Raw genomic sequence first — 24,088 nt, 5'->3', positions numbered from 1 at the left:
ATGGTTTTTCCTTACGCATCTGTATTTACCATTACAGTCCTCTAAGAACAATGCAGCAGCTCATGGAAAAAGCCAAACCGTGAAGTTCTGGGTTTGTTGTTTCAGTTACTTTAAGATAACTGCTTCTAAGTTAAATGAAATATATCAAGTTACCTACAACTGAGACCCTTAGTGTTTCTAACAGTCATTTTTTGTGATTACATAATCTCACATTACCACCTGTGTCATTTATTGTCATTTATAGTCTTATGAATGAATATTCCTTGGTACTGAATGAGAGACTGACTAACATTACTGGGTTCTGTCAGTACCACTGTCGGTATGATGACAAAAATGTGAATATTGAAGCTTAATCCACCATGGATGTTAAACTATTTCATTGTTTTTCTGATTTCTTTTCAACTTTAAATTACTTGTCAGCTTTTTGATCTTTACAAGCCTTGAGAGTTTTCAGAGCCAGTCAGGATTTAACCAAATTGTGGAGTTTACCAACCAAAATCTTTTTGCCAATGAAAGGAGAAGTTTAGTTTCAACAGCTTTAAATTTTCAATGTTGAAAGCAAGAAAAATCATTTTAATATAAATCACATGAAAGGAAAAACAGTTTTATATGTTTTAGAATCCTATAATTTAAAGACAATAGTACTGTTACACATAATAAACTTACTAGTTCAAATATTTTTCATGAGACTGTATGTTGCACACGTATATGTGGGTTTAGGTTGTTCGTTTCATACTGCTGAAGTTTCCAGTGCAAATAATTGTTATATTTTAAACTTTTTTCAAGAGTACCTTCATTGCAATACCTTCTGTAGTTACAAACCTATCTGTCCATACATTTATTCTTGTTGTGTGATCTTCAGGGTCAGTGAAAGTCAGTCTGTTGTTTTGAAATTGGTCCTGTGCGTTTTGTTCAGCCTTTGTGGTTTGCTAGTACATCAGTTTCAGTGTAAGCAATACAGTATCACTGTTGTCTTGTTGTTGTATAAAAAAAATAATTTTAAATGTCTTGAAACCTGGCTAAATTAGAAAACTCTATTTTGGATGTATTTTTAAACATAAATTGTAAGTTTCTATTATAGAAAACAATTGCAATATCCTATTATTTGTTAGTGTTTTATACAGATTGTCGTATGGACCTAGAACACTGTATATGATTACAAATAGTTTGTGGATCTTTTACATTTTTATTATACAGTGGAGTGTTCTCCGTTATATTCAGTCTCTGGGATTTGTGGTAGCTGCAATATCTTGCTGTTTGCTAATATTTTTGCAATTAACCCTTTGTTTCCATGCTTACTACTTTCTGGCCTATGCATTTGACAATTAATAATTTATTGTAAAATTTAATTTACTAGTGTTTTGGTTCTTAAAATGCTGTATGGAAATATGTATTGTAATTAACCCCAGTCATGGATTTTCATGTCCTATAATGCAATAATGGATACTTGGAAATTAGTATTTGATTCATGATGGATCAGTTTTAGGTTGAAAGTTAAAGTATGGTTGAACAAAGTGTTTTTTCTTTTGAAAGAAACAGACTTTAGATATTCAAGTAAACTTATCTCAGTTTTAAATACTACTGGATAAATAATGAATTTATTAATGTTTAAAAATGTGAAATCAGGAGAAGTTTTGGTCTATTTCAGAACTGATTTCTCAATGATAGTTTTTAAAGTGTAAGGTTTTTAATTGTTGTTTTCTGTTATAAACGACTGTGGAATTTATGTGGATGTACAGATAACCCAGAACATTATCCCAAATGAGAAACTAATTGCCATTCTTTCCATGTTTAAATTCTGAAATTTTTTATCATGAAGTAAATTAACTGACACACTGCAGAGAAAATGTAAGGTACATTGGTAAAACATAGTTTGGATAATGCAATGAGTTTACGAGAGCTGGAAATTAGCATTTAGAGTCTCTTTCTCAAAAAAATTTTACTCCAGGCTCTATCTTGCCTCTGTTTTGAAGACTTAACCTTTCTTGGTACTTAAAATCACAGAATGGTTTGGGTTAGAAGGAGTCTTAAATATCACGTAGATCCAACCCCTGCAGTGGGCAAGGATACCTCCCACTAGACTAGATTGCTCAAAGCACCATGCAACCTGGCCTTGAACACTTCCAGGGATGGGGACAACCTGTTCCAGTGTCCACTACCCTTATATAGAATTTCATAGAATCTTAGAACTGTTAAGATTGGAAAAGACCTCTTGGATCATTGAGTCCTCATGTCCAGTCTAAATCTGCCCTCTTGCAGTTTCAAACCATTGCCCCTCGTCCTATCACAACAAGCCCTAATGTCTTTCTCTGTCTTTCTTGTAGGCCTCCTTTAATTGTTAAAAGGCCACTAGAAGCTCTTCTCAGAGCCTTCTCTAGGCTGAACAACCCCAGCTCTCTGTCTTCATAGGAGAGGGGCTTAAGCCCTCTGACCATTTTTGTGGCCCTCTTCTGGATCCACTGACTTCTACAGGGCCCTGTTCCCCACTCGGTCTGCTAATAAGCTACTCTTTCTTTCTTTCTGCTAGTAACATCCACAGCCTTCTGGCCACCTCTGTGGCATTTGACTTTTTCTGTCAACAAACATCCCCTAGCACCCCGTCTTGCCTTACCTCACAATACCTCTGTCAGATAACTCCAAAGAACATTTCTATTTAATCACAGAATCTGTCTATGATGAGCTGTTTTTTCTTTCTTCTGTTTTTCTTCCCATGTGTACCAAATCTTGTGTTAATACATGCTGTAGATAGCCTTACCCTTGCCCTGATGCACAATGGCTAAGAGAAAATACAATTTTCTCTTAGGTGAATCTTTATGAGAAGAAGGCAGGGTTGTGCATTTGGCTTGAATGCAAGAACCGATTGTCTGAGGCATTGTGTTGCAGGTTCAAGTCATTTGGACTGTTAGAGCATCACCATCTTCAAGTATCAACATCTGGATGCTTAAGGTTTTCATGGCTGTTTATGCTGGTTGAACAAATGCATTTCCTGATTATTTTTTTAATAACTGGATCTTGTAGTAATGCTTGCCCAAATATATTTTCAAGTTAAGTCTGCTTGGATTAAGTGGAAGTGGTGGGGTGCTGATAAGGAGACAGGAATATTTGTGTTCTGTGTGAAATGGTAGGGGGAAAGGGATAGCACAGAAGTGATGTTACGGGAATACTTTTAACTAAACTGTGGTGGATTTGCCTGTGACAACAGAGAAACCAGATGGAAATGCTCCACTCTGGGTTCTTCTGAGCTAATACAGTACATTTCACTCAGCAGAACTGTCTGCTGGACATCTAGAGAACCAAACTGCCATGCTCTGAACCTCCTGGCAATACCAACTCCCCAGACAAGAAAGTTGGTTGGCAAGCAGCCAACCCTGTGGCTTTGGGCCTTTACAAATCTGCAGTCCAGTCCCTTCCAAGAAGCAGTTCATGAGGTGTCTGAGCTTCTTTATGATGACTTCAGTTCTCCTGCATCCTAGGTTTTTACCAGGGAGCAAACTGAACAGCCACGTAGTTTGGCTGATGAAGACTACCTGAGGAACAGCTCCAAAAGGAATTTTTCTTTCACCATGTAACCATGAGAATTTTGCCATTGGAAAATCAAAGATGAAGGTAGAGTTACTGCTGGACAAATAACCCACAAAGTGGCAGGTGTTTTCTAAAAGTGCCAGTAAATTTATTATTCTAGGGGTTTTGAGAGCTAAAATGTTCTCACAGTTTACATACTGAAATATTTTTGAAAATTATAAAGTATGTACCTTTTTGGTAATATTTCACTTAGTTCCAGGCTATGAAGTTATCTTCTAATTTTTTCAATCAATAGCACCCAAGTGACAAAAACTTCTTCCACTATGTTTTTAGGAAATATATATGGATGATAAGACTAAAAAATGTTTTAGTGAAAGCATTAGAGATTTCACTGTTTAGATTAAAGTGAGAGACACTGTGGTTAGTGACTGGATTAGACAGTGGATTGTGGAGATTTGTGTTGTGACTTGGACTTTGCTTCTGGAATTTTGCAGTTTTAGAAGGATGGGGCAGGAATAAGAGCATTGTATGCTCTTATTTGTCAGTCTTACGTTGGATTTTTTTTTCTTAATTTAATTAAGAAAATAATTTCCATTTTTTTTGTTTTAAATGCATGTTCCACAGTTGTGAACCACTGCAGAGTAAATTTACATGACTAAGAACAGAGGAAAGAAATAGCAGTGGAATAGGTAAATGTAATAAAAAGTTCTTCTAAGGTAAAATGTAAACACTAAATTATTCTGTAGATCAGTTGACTTTTGCACTTTCTGAGAAAATATGGATTTCAGTTTTTCAATATCAATTGTACCACTGAATAAAATTATTTAAAACTAAATTATGTAGGATTCAGTGAGATGGTTGTGTGCTAACAAAATGGAGGGAAGTTATGTGTCATCCTTTGAGTCATTCAGGAAACATTTATTTTTGAAAACGATGTTGTTTGTTATGCTCTATTAGGAAAGAGGCCAGTTACTTGTGTTCAGATTTGAGAGGGGTTTTTTTCAGGCTTGAAAAAGAGTTCTGGTGCTAATTTTTTGACATGTACTTGAACTAGAGGAGAAAAACAAGGCAGCATTAAATATATTTAGCAAGAGTTTTTGAGGCAGTGAGGTTCAGTGTTCTATTTTTGGGGTAAAAAAAAAGCAACATCTAACAAGTTAAGCTTAAAAATCCTGGGGATTAAATATTTCATATGGGTGCATGAGTTTGACAAGCACCTTAAGTGACAAGACAGCATTTCAGTGCTGTTTCCAAAGATGTCCCAGTAAATCCTTAGGAAGACATACTTGGATTTGCATTTTACTGTATTTAACTGTGACACTTGCACCGAGTTCAGGGAGAATTTTTGAACACAGAACACAGTAGTCAGGTTCTCTTTTTCATGCACAGTGACACATTAACAGAAGTAGTTTGAGTACATGTGATGAGACTTCAGCAGTTATGAGGTAATGAAATCCTCAATGGAGATGCCACTTCACTAAAGTAATGGAGAAAATAGTGCCAAAGAGATTTAAAATGCAATTTAAAGAACATGCTGTAAAATGTTCCTGCTACTAAGAAAGCATTCCCCACAAAATCTTTTGTAGCAACAAAGTCACATTAAGAAGCTGATCCATTCTTCCAGCTTTGTGTCACAATGCCTTGTCTTTCACACAGGATGCTTTCTCAGACAAAGAACCATGGTGCCTCATGGAACAGTGAAGTGATCCAGATAATTTTAACACTTGAGGGGAAAAACCCTTAACAAATAACTATACTATTTCACTGCTAGCAGAGAAAATGCTCATGGAATTATACTTGCAGTCAGTGAAAATTATCACTGTCACATTAATTAAAGGAATAGGTTTAGAAACTGGCATAAGCATTGAACCTATACAATGTTTCCAAAGTTGGCTTCCTAATTTAAACTGTATTTCTTCCATGTTTTATACTCCCATCATCATTTTTTATCAAAATAATGGTTATTGTGGATGAAGTTCAAGACAGTGAATTCTGACTGTAAGTGTTCCTTCCTGGTTTTAAGCCTGCTAATGTACATGTATCTGACCAAATTTTAATACATTTAATAAATTTTCTAAGACTTTGGACTGTAAAAATGCAAATTAGCTGCAACAAGTATACTGAAACCTAAGACTTGTCGCAAAAGAGATGCTGTCGTTCAATTAAGAAAAGAGCACAGAACCAGCAGGGTCTATGTTTTGTGTTTGAAAATAAAACCAGTTGCACTAAAACTAAAAAGTTTTGAGTGGAAATTCAGACCACTAGACTTTACATTGAAATTGATATATTTCTACACTGTGAACTTGGCTGGCACAGGTTTTTCTCAGTCTCATTCTCCTTTCAATTTTAGCCCTACCTACTTAATTTTTCATGGTGACTCCTCTGCTTCGTCCTTTCCCAAAACCCCAGTTCTGATAGTGACAGTGTCTAGCAGCTTGGCCTTTCCATGCCTGACAGCCGGTCTCTGCTCATCAGCCAGCACTGGTTGCAGCACTGATGATGTGTTTACCAGGTGCTTTTCCAAGTCCTGCCTGCTCTGACAAAGTACAATGGATCTAGTTTTGCCTGCCCTGTGTAACAGTGGCCTTGTGAAGGTCAGGGAAATAGTTTCTGCACCTTGCCTGCTCAGCCATGTAGCAACAGTAGTAAACTCCTGCCAGCATTCACAGCAGGGCAGTCAAAGGTCTTTCCTTGGGCTGGTGCAGAACCAGGAAAAGGCACTGGGACGAGATGGAGAAGTGGAGTGGACACATGGATGGGACGATAGGTACGCATTCCTTGATGGCCTGCCAGGGTTGGGAAAAGCCAGGAGAAACAAGACTTTAAGCTTTCCTCTGGCTGTCACTCGCAGTCTGCACCGGGTGAGATGTCACCTGTCCTGCCCCTTGATTCTTGATCCGGCCAGTCCTGGAGTCCTCACTGCCACGTCTGGGTAACTTTTCTCACCACACACCTTGTGACCTGTGTGAAATAAGGGACTGTCAGCAATCATAAATTGTCTATATATTGTCAATTATAGAGAGGCTTTTCTCCCTGTCCTGACGTTCTTTGTATCGTGCTGGCCTTCACGTGTAAGCAGCAGGCAGCTGTACAGGAGCCCAGCTGCACAGACCGGGAGCCACACGGCAGTGTCCCCCGCGGCTGCCCTTCAGCGCCGCTAGCAGAGGCCCGGGCCGCTCCCGCTGCCCGTTCCGCTTCCGCCGCGTCGCCACGGGCGGGAGGCGGCGCGGGGGGCGGCCCGCCCCAAGATGGCCGAGTACGTGCAGGTGCTGAAGCGGGCGCTGAAGCACATCGGCGGCCACGGCGGCGCCCGCGGCGCCATCCTGCAGCTGCTCAGGTAACGCGGCGGCGGCGGGTCACCCTGAGCGCCGGCGGGTCACCCTGGGCGGCGGCGGCGGGTCACCCTGGGCGGCGGGTCACCCTGGGCGGCGGCGGGTCACCCTGGGCGGCGGCGGGTCACCCTGGGCGGCGGGTCACCCTGGGCGGCGGGTCACCCTGGGCGGCGGCGGCGGGTCACCCTGGGCGGCGGCGGGTCACCCTGGGCGGCGGCGGGTCACCCTGGGCGGCGGCGGTGGGTCACCCTGGGCGGCGGCGGGTCACCCTGGGCGGCGGGTCACCCTGGGCGGCGGCGGGTCACCCTGGGCGGCGGCGGGTCACCCTGGGCGGCGGCGGGTCACCCTGGGCGGCGGGTCACCCTGGGCGGCGGGTCACCCTGAGCGGCGGCGGGTCACCCTGGGCGGCGGCGGCGCGGGGCCCGGGCGGCCTCGGGAGGAGCTCGCCCCGCCCCGCCCGGGCGGCGTGTCCCGGTCGGCCGTGGGTGCTGTGCTCAGAGCGGCCCGCGGGCAGGGCTCACGGCTCTCTTCTTGAGGCACCTTACGCGGTTCCTGGATGCTGAGCTGTCGGTGTTGCCCGGGCCGGTTGTCCTGGTGTCCAGTCCCAGTCCGTAGTCCTGTTGCTACAGCCGTGTCTGCTGTAGTGCACTCAGTGTTTCTGTGTGCACCATCGTGCTCTTTGCCCTGGGTAACCTCAGGCTGGCAGTGCCTTTCTTGAACAGTACAAATCTGATATCCTTGCATTGCTGAAATCCCGTAGTGTAAAGCAAGAGAATTACTTCATCTGCCTTACTGGCTCCCTTTCATCTGATTCGCTTCAAAGTGCAGATCACTTTGCTCTTTGGCAGTGGATTGTCACTGCTGACCTATGCTCAGCTTTGGATGCCGTCCAGTCCCAGTGGCATTTAGTGCAAAATAAGTTGCAGCCTTTGTTTCCATTCATGTCTAAGTGCTTTCTTCCCCAACTACAGAACCTTGTACTTGTCCACATTAAACTTTCTCCTGTTTTTTTTTTCCCCCTCAGTTACATATCGCTTTCTTGTGAAAAGTGTTTTGAATTGTGATACAGTATGCTTGAAGCTGCTCCCAAATAGGAGTGTCAGGTTTACAAAGGTACTCTTTTTTCCATTCAGATCCCTGATGAAATGTAGGGTGCAAGTCTAAATACTGCATGATCCAAATTCAGCAGTGTCAGTAACCTCTGTTATCTTTACAGTTAAGTCCTGGAAAAGTATTAGGACATATCCGTAAATGTTTTAGGCCTGACCACATGCTAAAAAGCCTTTTCTTAATCAATATTGGGAAGTTAAGAATATGGGATAGGAGTGATTTGCAAATATAAAATATCCTGCTATATATTAAGGGCTTTCTTATCTTAGAACAAACAAGCCAAGCTTTCTGAGCCTTCTTGAAGGCTTTCTTTCTGCCCATACACATCATAATGGCCCTTTTTCTGTTATTTCTTGTGGCTTAAATTGACCTGTTTTGAGGAGTTAAATATAACCTTTTACACAGGTGCTGATCAGGCCTCATTAGTATTTTCATATAGTGGCTTTAGTCCCTGCCCCAGAGCAGTAAGACAATACATGGGTTTCCTAGCTAGTGCTTTACTGCTATTATAATTACTTTCTTTCTGTCACATACCTACTCCCCCTCCCTCCCCCAGCTTGTTTCCTCCACTTTGTTTTCCTTCTCAGGCTGTAGCTATTACTCTGAGAGTTCTCAAGAAGAATGGAGCTGGGGAAATGAAAGTGTGGAAGAGTTTGAGTGTTAGGTGTCATCAGAGTGGTTCCTTCCTAAGCACAGCTTAATAAATGTCTCCTCAGAGATCTTTTGTGAGTCTGAGATCACAGGCTGTGTTGACACCTTTTTACCACACAGAAAAAGAGGGCAGGCAAGACTGGAGGCAGTGCTGTCCTTTTTTGCCTTCAGAAGGCTGAAGTTAGGTGTGCTAGGTGGGGAGGCACAGCCAATCCTCATAACCACACCAACCACAAACAGCTGCTGCCTCCTGCTCACCTTTCAAGACATTAAATCATCCATCCCAGCTCAGGAAATAGGTTTGATGTTTAAAGGAAGAGTTATCAAGGTGTTCTTTCTTGCAACAGTTGATTTTAATCACTGGTAACTGGAAAAAAATCATTCACCCAAGTCAGGAGACTCTTTCTCTGAATTTCACTGCTTTTCTCTATGTGTTTTCCGTTGAAGCAGCTGCAGAATATTTATATGCTATGAAGTCAAATTACTAAGAGCCTTTCTGGCTGGAAACATTCTCCTTACTTAAAATTCAGTTAAAATGGTTGGAAAATATTCTGAGGAAGCCATAAATACCTTTTAGTGTCTGATATTTGTATTCAGGGCATGAAGTCAAGACAAGGGCATAAGAGCACTGCAAGAAAGGGAGGGGGAAAAGGAAGGGAGAGCAGCAGTGGAATGGCTCTTCTTTTTCTGAAGCTGGAAACTCAGGCTTCCATAGTTGAGCCAGAGATCTTTGAATGTTTCAGATGAATGTGTCAGAGAATTTCTCTGCCTGCCACCACAGAGGTTTAAAACGAGTACTTGCTGGAATGATTATTACTTTCATGCACCCTGGGAGGAAAGACAACAAAAAAACTTCATCTGAGCACATTCCTCCTCTCACTTGGGATTGAGTTGAGAGTGTGTATAGTACTATAAACAACTAAAACCTTTGAGAGGAAACTTTTCCCTATCTAATGCTGCCTAAGTTGAATATCAGTAAAAAGAAAAGCAAAATTACAAATATAGAGGGAGAAGTGCTCTTTGATTAAGGTTTTATGACTAGGATGGAAATCATAGGCTCAGTTTAATGATTGATTTCTACATAATGTAAAATATGTTCTATATAAAGAGTTGAAACTCGTATATACCTTATCTGGGTCAGTGTAAGTCGCACAGAGTTGCAGGGTGAATGCATGGATCTTTCACAATTATACAATAGCAAGAAAGTAACAATTATAGCTTAGGGTTTAGCATGTTTCCTTGGCAAGGAGCTGCAATGGCCTAAAATATTATTACTATTCCTCTCTTCGAGGTTACTGCCCACACAGACATATGAGGTCTCTTGTGTTGCTCCAGTGCTGACCACCTGGGCAATTCAGGCTGAAATAGTAGCTGCTAATGGTTGAGAAGGATGGTAACATTTCCTACTAAGTGGATTAACATATGCCTCTGGGACTCCCACAGTATTTAAGGTTTTGTGGGTGTTAAATTGTTACATTGTATCTATTATAACAAGCTGTTAAATAAAGTGAGAGTCCCTGAAAGCCTTTTCGTATGTGTTTTATCATCCTGTCAGTGGGGTGCACATTAATTGCCGGAAATGGTCATTGTTTTGCAATCCATAAGCTTGAATAGTTTTTTTAAAAAATATCTTTGCATACATGTATACAGATTTTTACTAACTCTGAAGAAACCTCTGTCACAATTTCATTCTGAGAGGACACCAACTGAAACTGTTGTTTTGATAATTCACAGGGTCAATGACTTGAAGACTGGTAATCTGATAGGAATTGACAAATATGGAAACAAATACTACGAAGACAAAAGAAACTTCTTTGGTACGTGTGCCAATGTGAACACCTCCCAGCCAACTGTGCAGCTCCCACATAGCTTGAGTTCTTTCTGCTAGTGAAATGTGACTTGTTGCCTAACTTCCCTGCACTTGTCTTGTGTGAGTCTTAAGACTTACAGAAATGCTTTGACAGCTTTTGTTTCTCTGTTGCATCCCTCAATTCATTTGGAAACACAGTCAATCTGAAACAATGAATATGGGATAAATATAAGCCCATCATACGATCTCAGTGTAGGTAAAGCTATATGATAATGGGATTGAGAGTTGAATTTGGTCCTTGACCTAAAGGCTGTAGTTTGACAGGTTGGGAAAGAAGGAGAACTATATTTAAAACTGCCTCACAGCTTTACTCACTTATATGATCACTTCAGGACAAAGAGCACAGGCTGGTTTAAACTTACTATTACATGAAGTAATGGGATTTTAAATCAAGCTTCTAGAGTAATTTAAAAGGCAGCACCTAAAGCAACACAGGTGACACATAAGCAATTGACACGCTGGTCAGGCCAAGCTAACTGCTGACTGTAGGTTAACTTGGAGTATAACCAGGGAAAGCACTTGCTGATTAACACTGCTTGGTAGTTTTGTGTAGCTGAAATTTAGTTTAGTCTTAGATTATCAGTGGAAATGTCCCTTCGGAAAAGACTCCTCATAACAGAGGAAAAATAAAACCCAAACCTGTTTCTCTGCCTGAAAGTTTTATAAGTTCCTATTTCCCAGTATTTATACTATAGCAAATATTTCCTACCTTATGAGAGTGTTAGATTTAGTCATCTAAAACTACAGTAACAGTGGAAATACAGAAGACTTGGAAAATAGAAGCTGTGCTGGTTTAAAAATAAGTGCCCATTATGGTAGATACTGTCAGTCAAAACGTTTTGCCTTGGTTTTCCTGAATTTTCTCCTTTATAAGAAAATATTTTTTTTTAGCTAATATGATATTTATGTTTGTTTACTTAAGGTCGGCACAGATGGGTTGTATATACTGAAGAAATGAATGGCAAAAATACCTTCTGGGAAGTTGATGGAAGCATGGTGCCCCCTGAATGGTAAACTATTTAGCTTAATAATGTGGATCGATACCATTTCTGTAATTGCTTTATATTTTAATATATTACAAAGCAGAAGATTAAAAAAAAGTTTTCATGGATTGTCTGTGACCAGAAGATTTCACACTTGTCACTTCTGATGTTGAACTGCCTTCATGTTTATTGCTTGCTGTCCTGGCAGAGATACTCACTGATTTTTGGATTAAGAAAAACATTTTGCCAGCCAGATTGAGCAGGTCAAGACAGTCTTCTAATTTTCTTTATTACTGTTAATGGTTAGGCAAAGCCTTGGGCCACCAGAAGTAAAATATCCATTGTAAGCAAGAACCTAAGGAACATATGGCAATGGTGGAACAACATTCCTTAACCCAGAGCCACTAAAAGGATAATTATTTCAATTTATTTATACTGATGTATGTGGTAGTAAACATTAAAGTGTCAGGATGCTCCATATGTTGACTGCTACTTGACTATAATTTTTATTGAGGTTTTGTTTTCTGTTCATGCATTTCAGTAATAATTCTGTACAGCCTCAATTTCCAGAATGTCTCTGGCCACAGTTTTTTGTTTTCCTAGAAAACTCACACCATGTAAAGTAACTATGTATACTAGTAAAAACAATCTCTGTGTAATTCTTAAGGAAGAGGAATAGCATTTCAGCCACAAAGCAGCAAAAGGTGGCATCAAGAGAGAGGTGTTTGGATAGACTGATCAAACACTGTTTTTTATTATCCCTGTGATGTTCTGTGCCAAGGCTGGGATAGATTATAAAATCTCCTAAACTGTGGCTCTCGCTGGATCATTTGAGGAATATGGGTAGACTCTCTAGGTAGTCAATTTTGTTGCAAGTTCTCCCAGCCTTATATTATGTTTAATGTGGCTAATGCTTTTTTCTGTCTTATTTGGTAAGAAGTGAATTGCATTGTTTTTGGAAGTGACATTAAAATCTGCAACACCAGGATGCTTGTGCCTAGCTCTCTGCATAACTGTTGTTTGGTTCTGGTTGTTATGCACTATTAGACTGTGCTGGATTTTAAGATTTTCTTTATTTTGAGGCACAGGTTTTTTGTTTCACATAGGTTTCGGGTTTTATTTGCTTAGTTTTTTTCCCTTTGCTTCTGTTTATGAGATATTTGTTGCCTCTTTACAGACCTCAGTAAAGGATTCCTTCCTGAGAATCAAAGTGATGTTTCAAGGGTTAAGTGGCTTGTTTACTTCACAGAAATTAGTGAGGTAGAAAAACCTATTTTCCTATCAATGTGGAAAAAAATCCTTTAAAAGAAGCAGTAAAGATTTCATTCTTTTCAAGACTGGTGAGTGTAATGAGGCACAAAAGGGCAAACAGTGTTATGTTCTAAAGTATTTTTGTCAGAAAACCTCATTGTGCAGTACCAGACAGGTTAATGAATTTGAGGTGGTTTTGGGGGAGGGGGGATAAGGAGGGGGATGGTGTTTCTTGCTGATAAGTTTGGATGTTATCCCATGATAACATATATTAATTCTTATGTAGGAATCCTAGGTTTGTGACACATCTAAATCACTGATGTGTATTTCCATACAGCTTAGAGACATCTTTAAAAATAGAAATATTTTGACTGGGAATAAATGCTGTCTTTTAAGACTTTTAAAAAATTTCAATCTGGTGCTATACTGCCCTAAGTTTTTAACATACCATAGACTTCTGAATTGAGACTGACAATTATTTTGTACATGCTGCTGTCAGTGTAACACTAGAGTTGTGCAACAGGTACTGAGTGGTTATTTTGGACCCAAAAATTTGTTGGAAATCAGTTAAACTGTGTGAAATTACTTATACTAACAAAGAAAGTAATTAATCCATAGTATAATAATATGATACATATTTGTTATCCTTGGTTCAGCTGGGAAGTATTTGAAGTACCGCTGTTAGAGGTGATCTGAATGCTTCTTCTAAACACTGATGTTTTTACTCTGGAATTCAGTTAATTTAGCTCAGTTCAGTGAAGTTCTATGGGTATTCTGTTGTCTCCTTGCAGTAAGTTCTGTGCCTTCAGAACTTAGAATTCACATTATAGGATGTGAATGATTGTTCAAGTACAATCAAGTGAAGCTCATGTATGATGAACTGGAAAAAAGTATTTTGGTATGTTGAAAAGTTCTGGAAACAACTGGAAGAAAATGCTACCCTTTACCTTCTCTCAGATACTAGAGGAAAAGAAAAAGCAGCAAGAAAACCACCGTATATGTAATAGCATCTTGTAATACCATTTTAGGAGCTACTGAGTATTTTCAGTATTCTGAAATAATTGATGTAATGTCTTTTGACAACGGATGTACTGAAATTGTACAGTCTAAAGGAAATCAGTGTTGTTTTGACATATGTCTACTCTCCAGGGAATCAAGACTGTTACTTTAAAAAAATGTTTCCACACTAGAATAATATATAGGCTTGTGGTTTATTTTGATTTAGTTGTTATTTCACTTCTTTTTTACTCTGGGTTTTCTTTTGGTATCTACTTTGTTGAAGACAAGTTAATTAGATTTTTTAAAAATTTCTTTAATACTTGCCTTGGGAATGATGAATATTAATCTCCTTGTAATGCTTTACAAGATATTTTGCACATTTTTCCCTACACAAATTAATCTTTTTCACTTTAAGACAGTGAGAGAAACCAAATACTTATTTTGTCTCTTACGAGTCAGTGGTGTTTCAGGAACTCAGTGCTTCCATTTTTGAACGCACTGATCGGGTGTGCTCTGTGAACATATAAACAATAGAAGTTAAATCCCTTTATAGCAGTGCCTGTGGAGATTCTGTTTAGTGTTTTCATGGATGTCTCCATTGCAGCATTACTAATCCTTGCCCTGTGTTTAAGCTATCTGTTTATTGTATTTCTGGTGTAATGTACTTTGGTTTGCATTTTGGCCAAATACTTTGAACAAACAAATTGACAACTGGTGTAAGTATACACACTAGTTAAAAATAAATTGCTCTTTCAGGATGATCCTGTGGGGAAAGACGAGTTGTAATTTGAGAATAGTTATTCCTTTTGTAGGGATGCTTCATTTTGCCAGGACTGTCCTGTGTATCTGTGGTGTCTGTCCTGTACTTTGAGGTTTATTTCCCTATGATGCAAATCTGACATCTTTGGAAGGCGCTCCAGGAGTGTTTACTTCGTATAGTGAAGTATTGCAAATTTATCTTCAGTGTAATAGTCTGCATCCTCTTTAGTTGATCTGACAGGAAGGAATGTAGCACCTCAGAGTTAAAGTGCCAGCACACTAGAAAATGTAAGAAAATGTGCAATTCTCCTGTAAAAATGCTGCTTTTCAAGTTTGCCTTCAAGGAAAAAACAGAAAGATTGAACAGAAAAAGAAGGGGATTGGGAAAATTTCCATCCTTCTAGTAGCTTCACAATAAATTTGTTGGGTTTTATAACTCAATTAAATGCTAATTTGGTGTTTTCAGGTAAATTGGATGCCATCTCATTGCTATGGTGTAGTAACTTGCGTGAGAAATTAAAGTTATCTCCCATGGTAAACAAATAAACACATTTGTTATCCCTTTTTCCTTCTATGCCCTATGACCTGAATCCACGTGTTAATTTCTCTTGTCTCATTGCAGCATGGTTAATGTGTGGCAAAAATTGGATGTTAACAAGTTGGCTAACATGGTGAGCTGGCGCAGGCTGTGCCTGAACCTTGCAGATGCACATATGGTAGTGGCTGCTGAGTTTGTGTAGCATCAGTTCTTGTTTGACAGCTTGTACATCATATAATTGGCTCCACTTCCTTGTAGCTTCAGTTTGAAATCTACTTGCTTTTAAATATTTGTTAAAACTTAGGAAAAAAATCTACATAGTCTTGAGAGCCTTTGAAGATACTTTGAGGTGCCTTTTATCCATTTATGCAAGAAAAAGGGCAAAGGCTTTGCTGGCCTCAGTCTGCATCCTAGTGACTGTTCACTGATTCAGGAAGCTGCTTCAGCCTCTTCAGAGCTGCTTGCATCCTCCTGATTTTTCTGTGCAAATGGTCTGCTTCTTTGTAGGTTTTCAGTCATTAATTGCTTTTGAATCTTTTTGTTTTCCACAATGGATTTATAGACAGAATTTGTATAGAAATCTGGCCATATGCAGGATGTCGTATCTCTTTATTCATGCTATTCAATCTAGTGCATGAAAAGCTTTTCTTGAGCGTCTGGGGGTAAAGTCTGAGATTTCAGAGCTTCAAATGATTCTTTGAGGCAGGTGTCAAGGGGAAAGTCTACCCAAAATAAAGTTTTCAAGATTTTAAGTGGAAAGTGGGAGCTTTTGTTTGAGAGAAGAGACTCTGCAAACCACAATGCTTTTGTAAGTCACATGTTGTGCTTCTAAGAGGAATCTTTTGTGATCAGGTTAATCCCTAAAACTCCTAAATATAAGCATAATTCATAGTGGATTGATTGTCTAAACAAACTTTTGAAATCTCTTCCTGTTTTTCAATACCTGTGACAGTACTGGCATGTCTTGTCAGTGAGCAATTTTATTTTTACTTTCCAGTGACAAAATGCGATTCAAGGATTGGTTTTGCTGATCTGTTTTAATTTGAGCCTGGTTTCATGTTGATGGTATAGAAATCCAGAAAATCTTAAACCCAAAGATACTAATTACTCAAAAATGCTGTATTTTAAAAGATTTTATTGATTTATTTTTTAGAAGCTGCAAGGCAATAGTTTAAATGACAGCTAAAGCTAGCTACTCTGTTAAATGCTATTGTGAAACTTTTCTGATCTTTCAAGGAATGAATGTGTGACAAGTACACCTGTAATGACAGAAGTGCCAGACATCACGCAAGCTTGTGATATAGCTGATGCATTAATACAGTTCTAGTGCTGTGCTTGCTCCAGCCTAATTTTCAGGGCCTTTGTAATTGGATTTCTGTCTGACAAGTTTTTGTCCATCCTGGTGGTGTGCATGGCTCTTGGGGAGCATGAGGATGGTGAGCCGTGATGACAGGTGCCTAAAAAGAGATTTGCGTGCAGGATCCTTATCCACTGTTACCAGAAGCATCACTAGGTGAACATGTGTGTCTGTAAGTTGCCTGTGTCATGGCTTAACCCCAGCCAGGCACCAAGCCCCAGGCAGCCGCTTGTCCACTCCCCCTCCAGTGGAACTGGGGAGAGAATCGGAAGAGGCTAGAAAACTCACAGGTTGAGGTAAGCACAGATCAATAGGGAAAGCAGAAGTTGCACACAGGCAACACAAAACAAGAATTCATTCACTGCTTCCCATGGGCAGGCAGGTGTTCAGCCATCTCCAGGAGAGAAGGGCTCCATCACACATAATGGTGGCTTGGGAAGATAAATCTGTCCAAATATCCCCTTCTACCTCCTTCTTCCCCCTACTTTGTATAATGAGCATGATGCCACATGGTTCAGAATATTCCTTTGGACAGTTGGGGTCACCTGTCCTGGCTGTGTCTCCTCCCAGTGTTCTGTACACCCTTAATCTCCCTGACAGCATGGCAGTACCAAAAGCAGAAAAGGCCTTGGGTCTGTGTAAGCCCTGCTCAGCAATAACAAAAACATCTCTGTGTTATCAGCCCTGTGTTCACCACGAATCCAAAATACAGCCCCATACCAGCCACCGTGAGGAAAATTAACTCTACCCCAGCCCAAAGCAGCACAGTTACATGAGTTAAATTTACTTTATTAATATCCCTTGCACATTGCAATAAGAGCCTTAATTTTTATTTTTAAAAAGTAAATTAACTCTACCCTGGCCAAAGCCAGTATATGTTACAGTAAGAAGTTTTGAAAAGCTGGGGCTCCTCTGGAGTGATACTGCAAAGCATTTTGAAATGCAGTCCTTGAGTCAGTATAAGCAGAATGGACTGGTCTTTTGTCCTCTCAAACTCTGTTTCTGTGTTAGCAATGGAGAGCTTGTTGGTTGTGAGCACAGGATCCCTCCTCTGTCAAGTTAGCTTTTTTGCAGTGTGTCTGCCAACCTTGATGCAGGCTGTCATAAGACACATGATACCTGAGGTGATGTGAAACATGGTAATACACAGAATTATTCTGACAGCTGTGAATTGGGCAAGAGAGTTCGCCCAAGGTGAGAGCTTTCTGTGGTGTGGCCAGGGCATTCAGAGGCTGGTTTAAAACACTGGGGTTAAAAGCAAGATCTGATCTGAGCAAGATCTGATCCTGTATCATCAGACCACATCGTGATTATAGTGCCATGGGCCCACCTTTTTCCAGACAGAAATTGTTAGCCAGTTATCTTTTTTTTTAGTGAAAGCAGTGCGAAATGTACACTTTGAATGAGACCAGATTTACAAAGGAGAGTGGAGAGAGGAAGAACATTATACATATGTGTATAACTTCCAAACTCCAGAGTGGATAATTTTTCCCACAGAAAGCTATTCTTTGCCTTTAAACACAGTATTTTCTTCTTAACAATCCTATGTTTTAAACAATCTTATGGTTCCATCTTATTTTATTTTCAAGCCAGTTTGCTGGCAGCCCTTAGTCCTACAATGTGTGGCTTTAGTTTGGGGGTTTTATTTGGCTTTTACTTCTAGAAAAAGAACTGTAGGCTGACACTTTTTTTTAAGTGAAATTTTTGTACTAAAGTTATAGCCAAAGTTCTGATTTTTTTTTTTTTTTTAATACATGTCAAGAAGCAATTTGAAAAGATCACTAACCTTCTGTAGAGCTCTTTGGATTTGGAATATACCTGTCTGTCTATTTCTCGCCACTTTTATCATGGTTTTGTTTTGTTTTGCTGTATAATGAAGTGTGCTGGACTTATTGCTAAGGGCTGAAGATGCAATTTTTAGGTTTTCTAATAGAACTAGAAAAGAGGACTTTATTTTTAGGTCAAGCCTTTGCAAAAGCTGATTAGCAGAAATCTCCTTAATTCTACCTCAGTAAAAAAATACATAAACTTGCAAAAAATGTCATACCTCACTTTTGTCGTAACTACACACAGTATGAAGTACATGTAAACTGACAGATAATGAAAATGGAATTCATATTTGAAAGTTGCTTCAGGCACTGAAATAGGAAAGGGATGAAATCAATTCAGTTGGTCCCTGCTGCAGTGTTTCAGTAAATTGTTAGGGAAAATGCTTTGCTTGATCATTACTGTTGTTTGCACAGGGAAAGACTGACATTTAGTTCATAGGTAAAGGCTAATCACTGGAATCACTTGTTAATTACCCTATTACTGATTGGTATTAATCATTGTGTTGTGCAGGCAGTAAATATTTATGTGCTTGTTTTAGGTGTACTTACATCATTAATCTGTATCCCAAGTGGCAGCCTCATGTATGCTTTGAAAATGGCATTGAAATTGTTGTGCAGTGTAGTCTTCTGATAATTAAAAACAAAACAAATCACCACAACCTAACAAAGAAAAAGCCCAGACAACAAAACCAAATATGGTGGTTTTGTCATTTGTAGTGCCTGCCTTAACCTGGCTGCTTGGTGAAGGCTGTACAAACAAGTGACAACATACTCTGCCCAAATACTGAGCATGCAAAGGAACTAGAAATTTGAATTTAGGTGTGCTTTCAGTTGCATGGAGCCAAAACTGTTACTTATCAGTTATGCCTGTGAAACTAATTAAATCAATATCCTGTAGTCTCATTCAAAGTCACAATGGATTAAAATTATTTTTTTCCCTTCTCAGAATAAATACTTAGTGTATACGTCCTCTTCAGATGAGGACCCTTGGGAGTCAGGAGATAGGCTTGGTAGACATCCTGTCATGTTCCTTAATAACAATATGTCTTTTTCCTCTTAAGGCATCGTTGGCTGCACTCAATGACGGATGACCCTCCAACTACTCATCCACCAGTTGCTCGTAAATTTATCTGGGAGAACCATAAATTCAATGTGAGTGGCACTCCTGAGCAGTATGTGCCTTACTCTACTACTCGCAAGAAGATACATGAGTGGATCCCACCTAAAACAGCCAGCAAATAACAACAGCAACAGCATGACTTATCTCAGCTTGGGCTTTCAGTGTAAATTGTATTTTCACTGGTTTTGTTCAGAATAAAAGCCTCCTATAGTAATTGTAGTTTAGTTTATTGAATTTGGGGCAGGGAAACAACTGAGAAAATTTTGGAAATAGGACAGAATACATGACAAGTCTTAATCTCATCAAGATGTTGTGCTTTTTCTCATATTGTCAGTGTCCTGTCTTCACATAAGCAGCTTTCAAACTCTTTTTAGCATAATAACCATTCCTGTGATAGTTACTTATATTTGTGTCATTCAGCAGAATACAAATATACATTTGAAATGCAGATTTCTCATTTTTAACATCATCTTTTTACTGTCTCTGTATGGCAGATAATGCAGTCTTCATGTACTATTTTGGGAAGCCATCTCTTTAAATTTTTACAAGACAAGTTAGAATAGTTTGACCAGTCAGGATTACAGTTGTTATTCATAAAGTTCCTAAGTATATGCATCAGTATGCAAAATGCATTGCTGTGTTCCAGTATGGGATGAAACATAATATAAAATTTGTAAGGCTGCATGAATCAAATGCCATCTCATCCATAAGGGTGCCAGCCATAAGAAGTGGGCCCTCTGTCACAAAAATCTCTTTTGCTGTGCATGTGCATTACAAGATGTTCTCAAAAGGGTTTGAGATAGACTCTTCGCTCTCTTGTGTCAAGATTTTTAAAGGTCTTTGGAAGTTCAATATTGTGTACCTTTTTTAAGAGGTAAAATGTGCCAGAACCCAGTCTCAAAAATGTGAAGCTGGCAAGTTCATGTTTGAAAGAGAGTTGGTTTGGGCTGTGGTTCTTTTTGTATCTTGCTAATGGTTGACTTCTGTTCCAGTCTGCTTATGTGTTTTAGCAAAGCTTGCCCTCTCCACAGGGCTTCCTGTACCTGATGCCCTACTCTGTGGATAACTGATGGGCAGTGTGCCCACCCAGCCTCTCATTCACCCCAGCATCTCAGCTGGTTGGGAAAGAAAAGAGAAACTTCGTGGGTCGAGAAAGATGGGAAGAGTGCTTGCTACCATCAAGAACAAAAGTGACTTTAATTAAAACTTTATAGTGAGAAACAAAGTCAAAAACTGTAAAGCATCACCCTCCCTTTCCACTACACACTTTCACTCCTGACTCTGCCTCCTCCTCAGGGAATGATGGTCAGTCCATAACAGCTGTTGTGGGCTCTGCCTCAACCTGGGTCCTCTTCATGAGCTGCAGTCCTTTCAGATAAAACCAGTATGGGTTTTCCACAGGCTGAGGGTCCTGTTAGGAAATGCCTGCTTGTTGGTGTAGATTCCTCCTGAAGCTGCCAGGAATCTCAGCTCTGGCAGCACCTCCTCACCCTCCTCCTGATTTCAGCTTGGTGTTCAGGTGACTGCTGCCCACTTCTTTCCCTCTTCCATCATCTGTGCAATATTTTTTGCCCCACCTCAAATCCTCTTTGCAGAGGTGCCCCTGTTTGGCAGCCAGACTGAGCCTGTGCTGTGCTGTGTTGGTTGCATCCAGCACAGGGCAGCCCTGGCCTCTCCCCACAGAGGCTCCTGCAGACCCCACTGCCAGCCCCTTAACAATGACACTCAGTGTAATGACTCACAGAAATGGTTGCTAAAGATGACTGGGAAGGGGATTGGATCTATTACATGCTTGCAATTGCCTGTCAAGAAGAAAAATCTTTGCTCCCCAATAACCCCCACAGTGGCTGTACCAACTGACTCCAAACTGGTTGATTTTCTTTTGCATGCCCACCTGACTGGGTTACTTAACCCTCAGTTTTGTCCTTCCTCACTAAATAAAATTCTGGATTAATTAGTTGTTTAAAGGTGGGGGTTTTATCTTTAATTTCTTTTAATTAGTTGTAGTCTTTAAATTAGTAGGAAGTAGCACCAACATCTCCTAATCTATCTAATTAGAAAAGGATAATGTTTAATTTACTTTTAAATCAGCAAAAGCACTGGGCACAGCTGAAAAGCAATTTGAACCATACTGAGTAGCATTAGTGGAAAGGACTTGTTTAACATTTTTATCTTGATGGATCATTTGACCTTAAGAACAAAGTTTGCTCCAGCACCAATGGAGAGCTTCATCACTAACTCTCATCTGTACAAGCCCTGTGGGGTCAAATGCAGGTAGAGCAATTAACTACTCTTAAATTGGTTTTTTGCCTCTATTTCTCCTTAATGAGCTTTTTACCAATTTCATTCATCTTCCTTCTTTGTCATGTGGCTTTTTGAACTGCATCCTAAACACACATCAGGAGGTACATTTGGGAATGAGATTCTGTACTTAGGGGATAGGCAGTAACTCTTCCTAAGGGTCCCATGCCAAAAGAAGAGATCTCAGCCTGTTTGTCATTTTGCTGTCATCTGGAACAGAAATGTTGAGGTAGCAGTTTTGAACTGTGGTGTGCAACAATGCTACATAGAAAGAAAGAAAAATGAGCATGTCCTCCTGGCCTGCAAGCAAGTCTAGGACTCAGTAGCTTGGTTTAGAAAATATCATCAATTCCATTTCTGGAGAGGACAGAAACCTGCTCGTCCTGCTTTAACCAGCAAATTCTGGATTTTAAATGCAAAATTTCAGTGACATCCCTTGTAGCATTGCTCCTCCAAGGTATATTGCACAAGGTACATACAGGAAATAAAGTATATGCAGAAGAATCAGTGGTCATCTGCTGGGCTTTCTGCAATGCTTCTGCAATTCAGTCTTTTTATCAGCAACCTCATTCAGTTATGGAAGTTCACCTTTGCTCATGATATCTGCCTCAGTATTCAAGTTCAGTTGCTTTCTGGTTTAAATGACGTTTTAAATGCCAAGCTGGCCAAGCATCACTGCATTGTCTTTAACCAAGCACAACCAAAGCACTGACAGAAATATTCCCCTTGCACTAAATGTGAGTTTTAAAATAAACAAATTTCTGATATGGGACTAGGCTCATTAAGACAGATACCTCTTCCAGGAGCAGCAGCCGAAACCCACTTTTTATTTTGAAATTGTGTCTGTACCAGTAGCTTTCCTAATTCCCAGGGTCCTGAGCAGCCCTTTGCTGTAGCTGCCTGCAGGCTTTTGCTGTGCCTCCAGCAGGCTCAGCTCAGCCTCGTGCATAATCACAGTGCCCTTCCCTCCATAAGGCACTGCATCCTGCCTCCCTGCTGCCCACAGCTGCACTTCTCTGCCCTCTCAGCTGAAACTGCTCAGGACATGTTGGAGCAGAGAACAGTAGTGAAGGGAGCTTCAGGAGATCATCTCATAACCATTCCAGCTACAGCAAGAGGAGAAATCTTTGAAAGATAGGAACATCCTAAGGCATTTATGGATGCCAAAAGGAGAGGGCAGGAGACCTTGTCACTTCCTGCCCAACTTGGCCTGTACTACTGTCTCCTGCACACAGCACACTCTGCCCAGCTGGCTCTTTGAGGGCACACTTGAGAGTATTCAGATATTCACCAACTCATATTTCTATGTCATCTAATCTCAGGCTTCAGTTTTTGGGATTTTTCCCTGCTAAAGCTGGTGTTGGAAAGCAGTTTTGATTGGAATTACAGGGGCAATTATTTTGGATAGAGCTGGAAGTAAGTCATCAGCCCCCAAAACTGAAGTATATGTTTTCCACAGCTGTGGTGCATTCAGAGTGAAACCTTTGATTTACTAATTCCTTGGGGCCTATTATTCTGATGACAGCTGTTGTGGAGAGAGGGAACAGATCCTTGCTTTGCTCAGAGATTAAAAAACCTGCAAATCGAAAGGCTCTGCTTTCACATGGTGCTTTTACAAGGAGTATACAAAAGTGGGTACTTCCAGGTGTGGGTGAAAGTTACAGCCTTAAAATGGCACTCCAGGTTCCTCATGCAAATGCCACAGTAGATGCTGGATTGCACCAAGGGGAAGCCTATCTCAGTGAAAGCTATCAGAGCCACCCCTGTCAGTGGGGAAGGGCTCAGCAGGTATTTAGTCCTGGAGACCTGCTGGGCTTTGAACACCACCCTGTGGTTGCCAAGCAGAGCAAGGCTCATGTGGCAGAGCTGATAGTGACTTACCTCTAGAATGGAGCCAGGAAGGGGAGTGCTTTGCTGTGTGCACCGTAGCCAGCTGCCAGCAGGAGCCTGCTCAATCTACAGAAGAAATCAGATCTGCCAGAGGCTTCCATTTGCTGAAGGGCCAAAACCAGGTCTGGCTATTTCCTTACATTTTTTAATCACTTGAACCCATGTAATGTCACTTCTGTGCTGATGAATTTTACAGGTGGTAGCTTTGTTCACAGGCAACAGACATAAAGGGCATAACTGAACCAAGATATTAAGGAAAAAAAGCATTGTTTTCAAAACATATGTATGTAGTAATCATCTATGAGAGGGTTTGGTTTTTTGAAAAAACACTTTAAGACTTAGATTTATACATCTCTCTGCTTACAGGATCTGACTAATGATTTCAGTGGTTTTAAATATTATCAGAGTAAAAAAAAACATTAGAACACGAATACATGTACTCCAATCAAGATCTGTATACACAAATGGGCATGGGCACATAGGTAGGAAAAGAAATACCACATTTAGCATCAAGATTATATTTAGGTGGAAATTTGCATTACGAAGTTTCCAACAAAGAATGGAAACTCTATTAAA

The 24,088-nt window shown here is 40.2% G+C and overlaps 1 protein-coding gene and 1 long non-coding RNA gene across 2 annotated transcripts in view; one reads left to right on the top strand and one right to left on the bottom strand.

Moving 5' to 3' along the window:
- Positions 1-4,808: 4,808 nt before the first annotated feature.
- Positions 4,809-24,088, bottom strand: part of LOC110469347 (uncharacterized) — a 32,597-nt gene continuing 13,317 nt past the window's right edge. The window contains exon 2 of the long non-coding RNA XR_002465225.2: positions 4,809-6,483. This is a non-coding gene — a long non-coding RNA (uncharacterized LOC110469347). The remainder of the gene's footprint in view (positions 6,484-24,088) is intronic.
- On the top strand, positions 6,732-19,535 carry NDUFA12 (NADH:ubiquinone oxidoreductase subunit A12). Its single transcript, XM_021527979.2, has 4 exons — positions 6,732-6,859; positions 10,350-10,432; positions 11,408-11,495; positions 19,263-19,535. Exons 1-4 carry the CDS (start codon positions 6,771-6,773, stop codon positions 19,441-19,443), a joined length of 441 nt encoding a protein of 146 aa, XP_021383654.1. The 5' UTR covers positions 6,732-6,770; the 3' UTR covers positions 19,444-19,535.

This window comes from Lonchura striata, chromosome 5, assembly GCF_046129695.1.
Source record: "Lonchura striata isolate bLonStr1 chromosome 5, bLonStr1.mat, whole genome shotgun sequence".
NCBI lineage: Eukaryota > Metazoa > Chordata > Aves > Passeriformes > Estrildidae > Lonchura > Lonchura striata.
Note: the sequence above shows the minus strand (reverse complement) of the source record. Positions and strands in the feature narration are given on the sequence as shown.